At 36.0% G+C, this 12,169-nt stretch overlaps 1 protein-coding gene across 1 annotated transcript in view; it reads right to left on the bottom strand.

Annotated features, from left to right (window-relative positions):
- Positions 1–12,169, bottom strand: part of LOC104998192 (glycerophosphodiester phosphodiesterase domain-containing protein 4-like) — a 129,215-nt gene that overhangs the window by 46,334 nt on the left and 70,712 nt on the right. The window contains 1 exon segment of the mRNA XM_010853257.1: positions 4,317–4,473. Within this exon segment, the coding sequence (XP_010851559.1) occupies positions 4,317–4,473 (157 nt within the window).

Here is a 12,169-nt window from a genome sequence, read left to right as displayed (position 1 = left end):
TAGCCAACATACTCAAAATATCCAAATCAAGCACTCAAAATCATTTTCACTAACTTGATTATGTTTATTACTTTGATACTTGGGTTCTACATAAGTTACGTGAAAAGGATCTTCTTGAAAATATTTCATACAACTCTCTACTTAAACATAACAAAAACATTCCCTAAAACCAATTGTGATGGATGATGAAAAGTGGATACTGTACAATAATGTGGAATGGAAGAGATCAAGCACAAGCAAAATGAACCACCATCAAACACACCAAAAGCTGGCCCTCACCCATAGAAAGTGATGTTGTGTATATAGTGGGTTTCAAAGGGAGTCCTCCAATATGAATTTCTTCAGGAAAAGCAAACAATAAATTCCAACAAGCACTGCTCTCAGTTAGACTAACTGAAAGCAGCATTCAATGAAAGGCATCCAGAATTAGTCAACAGAAAATAATCTCCCAACAGTGTAACATAAGACTGCATGTTTATTTGATGATCAGGCAAAAACTGTTCCAGCTTGGCTGGCAAGTTCTGATTCAACTGTCATATTCACCAGACATTGTGCCTTTGGATTTCCATTGATTTTGGTCTTCGCAAAATTCTTTTAGTGGAAAAAAATTCAATTCCCTGAAAGACTGCATAAGGAAGAGTTCTTTGTTCAAAAAGACGAAAAGTTTTGGAAGATAGAATTACAAAGTTGCCAGAAAAATGGCAGAAGGTAGTGGGACAAAAAGGTCAATATGATGTTCAATAAACACCTTGGTAAAAATGAAAAATATGTGTTTCATTTTTATTTAACAACTGAAGGAGCTTTTTGGCCAACCCAATATTTAGTAACTTGTTCTCACCACATCTCTGAATTCAGGTACAAATTCTTTTTACTGAATCACTATGTTTCAGGGCAATGCAGTCATCTACATAAATTGAATAGAAATATGCCCCCCTTTACACTGGATATAACTGGAAAAATTGTGTTGTCAACATCATATCTGAAGAGCATATTTGAGATTACATGTCATTCAATCTGGTATGACAAGCCCCCAGTCCCCAACTAAGGATACACATACAATTGGTATTTGGAACCAATGCCTACACACCTTCCTAGGCAAACTGTATGGTGTCCCTCGTTGCACACTGTCTCAGCATTACAGGTAGTAAGAAAGATCAATGATGAGCAGGAAAAGGAGAGAGAAATTTGCCCATATTTGTAGCTATACGTGTGAAAACTGGTTCAAGTGAACTTCCAATTTTTAAAGTAGTAGTGAGAAAAAGAGCTCTGGAATGATAGGGACTATTAAAAGAGGAATTCTAGATTCTCTATATACTCTCTAGACAGAACCTCATTTAATAGCCTTAGTAGTTGTTTAACACAATCTGACTCCAGATTTGCTAATTATACAAGGAACTTTATGTGTGTTAACTGACCCTTTTAACTGCACTGATATAAGTCAATAGAGCCAAATAATACAAAATCACAACAAGACCAGCCTCTAAATAATCTAGAGTTTATTTATGATCACAAGAGAGGGCCTAAATTATTCAAAACTCAGAATTAAGACTTGTTGAACCCTCCAGTATTAGAGTAGCATTTTTTCTTACCAGGCACACCTAAGTGTCATTGAACTCTTAGGGGAATGTACCTTTCTTTGAATTATTTACTATTAATTAGGGGCAGACAATATAAAGTTAGATGTTGACTTCTATAAAACTGATAAAAGAGGAAAATATTTTTGTCCAGTCAAGATGCAAATGAGTTTTGATAGAGAACTCTAAAAGTAAACTGTACTGTCATAGAGTATATTAACCAAAATAATACACTAGATTTGTATCCAACTTAGCAATGTAATTTCAGCATTACTTTGTTGTACTGAGTATTTGCATGTTGGTTTCTCACTTTTCTTTTGAGTGGGTTTTGCCATCCTTTTTGTTCCTACATTAATGTGTTAATTAAAACTTATACTCTGCTTACTATCTATATGTATGAGAATTATATCTCTAATTTTGAGATTTATACTTTCAAAAAGGATATAAAATGTTCCACACAAAGGTTGGTTTTACTGGAGAAAGGGGAACTCAGCTGTTTCCAGGGACAACTCCTAAAATTTCTGTATCTATTTTTATTTCACTATTGATCAGATTAACAACTTAATTTTCACAAGAAATCTCAAGAAGAACAAATATACTAACAATCATCAACTCACCACCGTATCAATCCATAATGATACCCATCCAAATGAAGAACAACCCAGAATACATTTCACAAAGAAAACCAATTTATCTTGCTATGGAAAATTATCCAAACATCCAAATCTTTAAATTATGTGCTATCATCACTCTGACCACCTGTGAACACACAGCATGCAAGCAAAGAAATTTCCACAGTCAAATCTGGAGTCTGGTAGGCTACAGTCCATGGGGTCGCAAAGAGTTAGACATGACTGAATAACTATTACTTGCACTCAGATAACCATATTTGAAGCTGAGGTCTCAGGATACTCCTCAGTAGCCAAAGCAATAGCAAAACAAAGCTCTGCAAGCATACCATCTAAATATGCTGATAGGAAACTGTTAATCCTAAAAGAAGCCACCGAAATTTATTACAATAACATATCCAATCACACCACTTACCAGTGTGACTTTTACCAGCCATGTAGATACAGTAATAGTCTTTTCATCTGGAACATGCATTTGACAAAACATTGCTGCTGCTGCTGCCAAGTCGCTTCAGTTGTGTCCGACTCTGTGTGACCCCATGGAGTGCAGCCTACCAGGCTCCTCCATCCATGGGATTTTCTGGGCAACAGTATTGGAGTGGGGTGACAAAACATTATCTATGGCTAACTAAGACAATATATACATACATTCTAATGAAGTATCTCTAGTTTCTGTTGTCTATTCATGTATGATGAGATATATACAGAGCCTACACACAGAAACCCATACTGAAACCCATATCAAATTGATCCCATTACTTTCATATATGGTAACAGTGCTTATAGACTATGTACTCATATGAAAATAAGTATTCTAAAGTGATACAATCATTACACATCAATCTTCAGCTATTCCTTATATTAACACTAGTTAATAGAATGAATTTGAAGTGGATAAATCTACCCTCACATAATTGTTTACTTTTCACATTTTTATTATGAAAAAAGATTAAATTTGTCCTCTAGATTAACATTAAATATAAATAAAATTCCTAGTACATAACCAAAAGTATTTCAAAGTTTGTTTCCCTAATTACACTATTACCTGATAGGAGAGCTATTATTACAGCTGCCCCCAACTATCCTAGCTTTGCTGCCATAGGTGCTAGTAATATGAATGCTTGCTTCTCATATATTTGCTTTCAAAAACAAAGACTCAAAATGCAAAAACCACCACAATATTGTAAATTAGCCTTCAATTAAAATAATTATTTTTTTAAAAAATGAGTATATCTGATTGATAAAACCTAGTTTGTGTGGATTCCCTCTAGACATATGATAACCTGGAAAATGTAATTTGTTGTCTTAACTATTCGGAAAATAATTCTGAGAAAGTCAGGCTTGACTTTCATCACATGCAAATTTGACCTTTTGTTTTACCCATTTAAAATACTCAGGATAATTCTAAACTCTCTAACTTGTTATTTAGGCACTGCTATAGTCTTCTTATAACATATTTTCCTGATTCTTCTCTCAATCTCTCTCTCCCTTCTCCTCCCTACCACTTCTTCCCTTCTTTCTTACACACTCATACACACACACACACACACACACACACATACTCCATATCCCCTCTTGTCCATTATGGTATAATCTCTGAAACAAATCACTATCATTGCCCTTGTTGCTGCTGCTGCTGCTGCTGCTAAATTGCTTCAGTCGTGTCCGACTCTGTGCAATCCCATAGACAGCCTCCCACGAGGCTCCCCCGTCCCCGGGACTCTCCAGGCAAGAACACTGCAGTGGGTTGCCACTTCCTTCTCCAATGTATGAAAGTGAAAAGTTAAAGAGAAGTCTCTCAGTCGTGTCCGACTTTTAGCGACCCCATGGACTGCAGCCTAGCAGGCTCCTCCATCCATGAGATTTTCCAGGCAAGAGTACTGTAGTGGGGTGGCATTACCTTCTCCTCATTGCCCTTGGTTCCCCTTAAAAATGATCTTATTTTAGCTCAAATGGTACCTTTGCATGAAATGTTCTCCAACTCTTTCAAGTAGAAACCTTCACACTTGCATCAAGATTACAGATGTACACACTGTATTTATCTCCAGGAGTAGCACATGACCATACAAGAGAGAGTAAATGCAGGGTTTTGGACCCAAGAAATATGTCTTACCCATGAACCTGAAAACCATTTGCCTGCATTCAGAGTTGACAGGAAATCCCAATTAAAAAAGCTACTGTGTTCGTGGGAAGCATTTGGCATGACATCCAAGATATTGGTTGTTCTTCTCAAGTCATAATCACGCATGAGAAAAGGCACCTTATCCAAGCTGCAGGCAGAGGGGAAAACAGGAGAAAGGATCAATATATTGAATTCAATTATCTTGGTAGATAGGGTTCTTAGAAAGTCCATCAAGTTCACAAGTCTTACTAGGGTTCCTTACTCCAACTCAACTCTCATCAAAGGACTACATACCAGTAAGTCATAGTTGATGTCAATATTTTAATGTCTTAGGGATAAACCTTTTCTGGTGTATAATAATAATGTTTATGATGAAAGAATAACTTCTCTATGCATGAAATTTTCAGAATGGAGAAAAAGACAGGTACAGAAGTGATGTGGATGTAAAGTGAATGGGGTGAGGATGGGGCAAGGCCTTGTGGGCCTCAGAGTCATAGTGAGTAGGCACTCGGGCAATCTTCTTGTGTTTTTCTGGCCTATTCTCCAGCTAGGCACCTGCCATGAGTATTTCTTGCCCCAGACACTTCACATCAGATGGTGTTATTAGAAAAGATCCTGGTTTTGTTTCCTGATACTTACCTTGAAGAATCTTGAGAATCTCTCTTCTTTTTTCTCAATATTTACCTTGAGAATCTCTCTTCTTTTCTCATTAAAAAAATATTTTTTCTCAATATTTACCTTGAGAATCTCTCTTCTTTTCTCATTAAAAAAATATTTTTGATATTTTTATCTCATTTAATATCTCATTAATATCTCATTTAATGAGATATATTTATATCTCATTAAAAATATTTTCTGATATTTACCTTGAAGAATCTTGAGAATCTCTCTTCTAAAGAGAGAACTAAGAAGTGAACTCTGTAATGGCTATGAGAGAGTAACAGGATGGAAACTTAACATCCTTCCCATAAACCACTAGAAAACTTGACATAATAAGGCAATAATTTTTTCAGCCAATGGACAACAGGGAGCACAGTATGATGGTCGTGGAGAAAAGGTAAACAAATAAGTAGGCTCTACCATTCTCCAGGCTTTTGTCTTGCAGGTGAATACTAGACTGTACTACTGGGAAGAAAACTCTAAAAGGGACCCAGAAATTGTGTGAAAAGAGAAAAAAAAAAGTCAGATGGAGGACAGGTCAAGAGACTTTGTGGACTAGAGTTCCATAGGGAATTGAGCTATGCTAAAAAGAAGATTGTTAGGGAAATACATAAAGATTTTCCTTCAGTTTATGACTATATATCAAATGTACCTTTGCAGAGTAAAATTCTCTGAAGCTTGCCAAGATCAAGGAAAAGAAAAATTACCAGAAATTTCTAAGACAATTTGGACACCTCCTACTAGGTGTGTGAATTATTCAAAGTCTATCCAGTGAGAATGAACAGATGTCAATAATTACTCAGGCATTCTCCAGAGACTCCAGAGGGCAACACTTTTGAAATGGGGATAATTTAGAACTAGAATGACTGTAGAACTTCCACTAAAGAGCTTAAAAGCAAGCCTCCAAAGAATTTAACTAATTTCCAAATCAACTTAACTGCCTGCTACAGAAAGTCTAAAATTCTTTGAAGGAGAACAAGAAATTTTAGTAACCAACATGGTAAAATCACAAAGTGCAGTATGTAAACAAAATTTACTTGACAGGTAAAGAAACAGAATAACTTACCCATAATCAGGAGAAATTATCTAATGATGGCAAACTTGGAAATGAAAGGGGTAATAAAATTAATAAATAAGGATTATAAATTATATAAAACATAAATATAAATAATGTATAAAACAGATGTAAGATATGAACATAATGAAGACATAACTATAAGAAATAAAAAATAAAGGAAATTCCAGAGCTGAAATAATAACTGAAATGAAAATTTCATTGGATGAAATTATCAGCAGATTAGTTATTACAGATGATGTAAAGATCAATGGATTTTCAAATGTAGGAATAGAATTTATCCAAATTATATATGTATGATAGAGTCCTAAGAAGAGGGGGTGAACAGGAAAAACATTTGAGGAAATGAAAGTTTAAAAAATCTCCAAATTTCATAAAATGTATGTACCAAAATATCCAAGAATATTAATATATATGAAAAGTGATAAATATAAGAGTACACACACACACACACACGTTAAGAATTATTGTAATACAGTCTTATAAGTTTTCAACTCCTCCAGAACTACAAGACATAAAAAAATAGAAAAGTACAGTCCACTCAAAGGCAAAAGTTAAATCAACAGAAACTATCTTTGAAAAAGAGCTCATATGAGGTATACTCATATTATGAGTATGAGTACTCATAATAAAGATATTACATGTTAAAGATACTCAAAGAATTTGTGGATAAAGTCAAAAAATAATATATGAATAAAATGGACATATTAATAAAGAGATAAAAAAAACTAAAAATAAACCAGAAAAAAAATTCTGGAGCTAAAATGTAGAAGAACTAAATAAAAAATTGACTAGAGGGATCCAAAAGCAAATTTAAGGCAGAAGAAAAAAATCAATGAACTTGAAGATAGGACAATGCAAGTTACTGAGTCTGAGGAAGGGATTAAAAAAAGATTGTAGAAAAGTAAAGAGTCTAAGGTCACCCAGACACCAAAGCTAGACAAGCATTACCAAAAAGGAAACTACAGATCAATATCCCTTAGGAAGAGTGATGCAAAAATGCTCAACAAAATACCAGCAAATACCAGCAAATACTCAGCAAATACTCAGCAAATACTAGCAAATACTCAGCAGTGTAATAACAGGATTATAAACCATGACCAAGTGGGATTTATTCTGACATGCAAGGATAGTTCAACATATCAAAATCCATCAGTGTCATACACCACACTGATAGAATAAAAGGGTGGGGAATGATAATCCCAACTGATGCAGAGAAAGCATTTAACAAAATTTCATGCCCTTCCACGATAAAAATACTAAACAGACTAGAAGCAGCAGGAAACTACCCCGGGACTTCCCTGGAGGACCAGTGGCTGGGACTCTGTGTTCCCAGTGCAGAGGGCTGGGGTTCAATCTCTGGTCCAGCAGCTAGATCCCGCATGCTACAACTGGGAGTTCACACGCTGCAATGAAGGATCTGCTATGTGGTAACTGGGGATGCTGCAGGCTGCAACAAAGATCCAAGATACTGCATGGTGCAACTAAGAGCTGCCACAGCCAAGTAAATAAATATTTTTAAAAAGAATAAAAAGAAGGAAACTATCCCAATATAATTAAACACATATATGAAAAATCCAGAGTGAACACTGTGCTCAATGGTAGCTTTTCCTCTAAGATTAAGAACAAGGCAAGGATGTCTGCTTTTGGAATCCCTATTTATAGTAATCCTGGGAATTCTAGCCAGAGCAATTAGGCAACACAGGGAAATAAAGAACATACAGACTGAAAAGAAATAAAATTAACCTCTGTTTTTAGATGATATTATCTCACGTACAGAAAATTCTAAGATTACACATACAGAAAAGAAAACCAATAAATGAATTCAGTAAAGCAGCAGGATACAAAGTCAACACACAAAATCAGTTGCATTTCTGTACACTAAGATTGAACAATCTGAAAAAGAAATTACAAAAGCAACTGTGTTAGCACCCATTTAGTGAAAGAATAAAGTACATAAAAGGGGGTAAAAGATATACACAGTGAAGTCTAGAACACAAGCTGAAATAAAGGAGAGAGGACACATATAAATGGAGACAATCCCATGTTCATGGATTGAAAGACCACATTGTTAAGATGTCAAAACTGCCCAAAGCAATCTACAGATTTACTGCAACCTAGTAACAAAATCTCAGTAACATTTAAGAAATAGAAACATTCAACCTAAAATTCACATGGAATCACAAGGATCCCAAATAGCCAGAACAATCTTGAAAAAGAAGAACAAAACCAGAGGACTCACATTTCCTGATTTCAAAATGTACAATAAAGCAACAGCAATCAAAATAGTATGGTGCTGGCACAAAGACAGACAAATAATAGAGTAGAGAGCCCAGAAACAAAGCCCCACTCATATGATCAAATGATTTTTGACAGGACTGCTAAGGCTGTTCAACAGGGAAAAGATAACTTTTTCCACAAATTGTCAGGAAAACTTGGATAGTCACATGAAAAGAATGAAACTGGGCCTTTACTTAATATCATATATAAAAATTAACTCAAAATTAATAAAAAACCTAATGTAAGGAATAAAACATTAAAGTTCTTATAAGAAAACATAGAGGAAAAATCATGACATTGAATTCGGCAATTTTTTTTTTCTACGATGACGAAACTAGAAGCAAAAACAAAAATTTAAGCAAATTGGCTTCGTGAAAATAAAAAATGTTATACATCAAAAGACACTATTGACAACCTAAAAAGGTATCCCATAAACAAGGAGAAAATATTTGCAAGTCATATGTGTGATAAGGGATTAAAATTCAGAATATAAAGAAAAGTCCTAAATCTCAACAACAACAAAACAAACAATCCAAAAATGGGCAGAGGACTTGACTACATATTTGTCTAAAGACTTGGACTGGGAAATAATTAAATGAAAAGGAGTCAACATCACTAATCACTGGGGAAATGTAAATCAACTATAATGAGATGCCACCTCACAAAGATTAAGATGGCTCCTATCAAAAAGCAGAAACCAATAAGGTTTGTTGTTATTGGTGAGAGTGTGGAGAAACTGGAACCCTTGTACACTGTTGGTGGGAACACAAGGTGGTACAGCCAATTTGGAAAAGAGTAATGGCAATTCCTCAAAAAATTAAAAATGGAATTACCATATGACCCAGCAACCAAAAGAACTGAAAGCTGGGTCTCAATGAGGCATTTATGCACCCATGTTATGTGGTATATTATACATACAGTAGAATATCATTCATCCTTTTAGGAGGGAAATCCTGCAATATGCTACAACATGAATAAACCTTCAGGACTTTAAGCTAAGTGATACAAGCCAGTAATATACAAAAAGTACTATATGATTCCACTTATACGAAGTGCTTAGAGTAATCAAAATCATAAAGGAGGAAAGTAGAATGGGATTGCCAGGGTCTGGGGCTGAGGAGGAGGAGGAAGGATTGAAAGTGATATTTAAAGAGTAAGAGATCCAGTTTTACAATATAAAAAGAGTTTGAGAGATGAATGGTTGAAGGTTGGGCAACATTATATATACATATAATATACTATATACATATACATATAATATATATATATAGAATATATATATATTCAGTTCAGTCACTCAGTCATGTCCAACTCTTTGTGACCCATGGACCACAACAAGCCAGGCTTCCCTGTCCATCTCCAGCTCCCACAGCTTGCTCAAACTCATGTCCATTGAGTTGGTGATGCCATCCAACCATCTCATCCTCTGCCCTCCCCTTCTCCTCCTGCCTTCAATCTTTCCCAGAATCAGGGTCTTTTGAAATGAGTCACTTCTTTGCATCAGGTAGCCAAAACTGGAGTTTCAGCTTCAGGATCAGTCCTTCCAATGAATATTCAGGACTATTTTCGTTTAGGATTGACTGGTTTGATCTCCTTAGGGCTGACTGCTTGGATCTCTTTGCAGTTCAAGGGACTCTCAAGAGTCTTCTCCAACACCACAGTTCAAAGGCATCAATTCTTCGGTGCTTAGCTTTCTTTATGGTCCAACTCTCACATCTATACATGACTACTGGAAAAACCATAGCTTTGACTAGATGGACCTTTGTTGGCAAAGTAATGTCACTGCTTTGTAATATGCTGTCTAGGTTAGTCATAGCTTTTCTTCCAAGGAGTAAGCATCTTTTAAATAATGGCTGCAGTCACCATCTGCAGTGACTTTTGGCCAAAAAAGATAAAATCTCTCACTTTTCCATTGTTTCCCTATCTATTCGCCACGAAGGGATGGGACCAGAGATCATGATCTTAGTTTTCTGAATGTTGAGCTTTAAGCCAACTTTTTCACTCTCCTCTTTCACTTTCATTAAGAGGCTCTTTAGTCCTTCGCTTTCTGCCATAAGGGTGGTGTCATCTGCATATCGGAGCTTAGTGACATTTCTCCTACAAATCTTTATTCCAGCTTCTACTTTATCCAGCCTGGCATTTTGCATGATGTAATCTGAATATAAGTTAAATAATCAGGGTGACAATATACAGCATTGATGTACTCCTTTCCACGAACAGTTCTGTTGCTCCTTGACCTGCATACAGATTTCTCAGGAGGCATGTCACTTGCTTTGGTACTGCCATCTCTTGAAGAATTTTCCCCACTTTGTTGTGATCCACCAAGTCAAAGGCTTTGGTGGAGTCAGTAAAAAAGAAGTAGATGTTTTTCTGGAACTCTCGCTTTTTCAATGATCCAACGGATGTTGGCAATTTGATCTCTGGTTCCTCTGCCTTTTCTAAATCAAGCTTGAACATCTAGAAGTTCATACTTCATGTACTGCTGAAGCCTGGCTTAGAAAATTTTGAGCATTATTTTGTTAGCATGTGAGATGACTACAATTGTGCTATAGTTTCAACATTCTTGGGCATTGCCTTTCTTTGGGATTGGAATGAAAAATGACATTTTCCAGACCTGTGGCCAATGATAAGTTTTCCAAATTTGCTGGCATATTGAGTGTAGCACTTTCACAGCATCATCTTTTACGATTTGAAATAGCTCAACTGGAATTCCATCACCTCCACTAGCTTTCTTCATAGTGATCTTTCCTAAGGCCCACTTGACATCAGACTCCAGGATGTCTGGCTCAAGGTGAGTGATCACACCATCGTGTTTATCTGGGCCATGAAAATCTTTTTTGTACAGTTCTTCTGTGTATTCTTCCCACCTCTTGTTAATATCTTCTGCTTCTGTTAGGCCCATACCATTTTTGTCCTTTATTGTGCCCAACTTTGCATGAAATGTTCCCTTGGTATCTCAGTTTTCTTGAAGAGAACTCTAAAGTTTCCCATTCTATTGTTTTTCTCTATTTCTTTGCATGGATAGCTGAGGAGTACTTTCTTATCTCTCCTTGCTATTTTTTGGAACTCCTTATTCAAATGGGTATATCTTTCCTTTTCTCCTTTTACTTTAGCTTCTCTTTTCTCAGCTATTTGTAAGGCCTCCTCAGACAACCATTTTACCATTTTTCATTTCTTTTTCCTGGGGATCCTCTTTATCACTGCCTCTTGTACAATGTCATGAACCTCCACCTATAGTTCTTCAGGCACTCTATCATCTAATCTCTTGAATCTATTGGTTACTTCCACTGTATAATCATAAAGGATTTGATTTAGATCATACCTGAATGGTCTAGTGGTTTTCCCTACTTTCTTCAATTTAAGTTTGAATTGGCAATAAGGAGTTCAAAATGAGCCACACTCAGCTCCTAGTCTTGTTTTTGCTGACTGTACAGAGCTTCGCCATCTTTGACTGCAAAGAATATAATCAATCTCATTTTGGTACTGACCATCTGGTGTGTCCATGTGTAGAGACTTCTCTTGTGTTGCTGGAAGAGATTGCTTACTATGACCAGTGTGTTCTCTTGGCAAAACTCTGTTAGCCTTTGACCTGCTTCATTTTGTAATCTAAGGCCAAATTTGCCTGTTACTTCAGGTATCTCTTGACTTCCTACTTTAGCATTCCAGTCCCCTATCATGAAAAGGACATATTTTGGGGGTGTTAGTTCTAGAACGTCTTGTAGGTCTTCATAAAACTGTTAAACTTCAGCTTCTTCAGCATTAGTGGTCAGGGCATAGACTTGGATGACTGTTATATTGAATGGTTTGTGTTGGAAATGAAGAGAGATCA

This window comes from Bison bison, unplaced genomic scaffold (genome assembly GCF_000754665.1).
Source record: "Bison bison bison isolate TAMUID 2011002044 unplaced genomic scaffold, Bison_UMD1.0 scf7180017864324, whole genome shotgun sequence".
NCBI classification, from domain to species: domain Eukaryota; kingdom Metazoa; phylum Chordata; class Mammalia; order Artiodactyla; family Bovidae; genus Bison; species Bison bison.
Note: the sequence above shows the minus strand (reverse complement) of the source record. Positions and strands in the feature narration are given on the sequence as shown.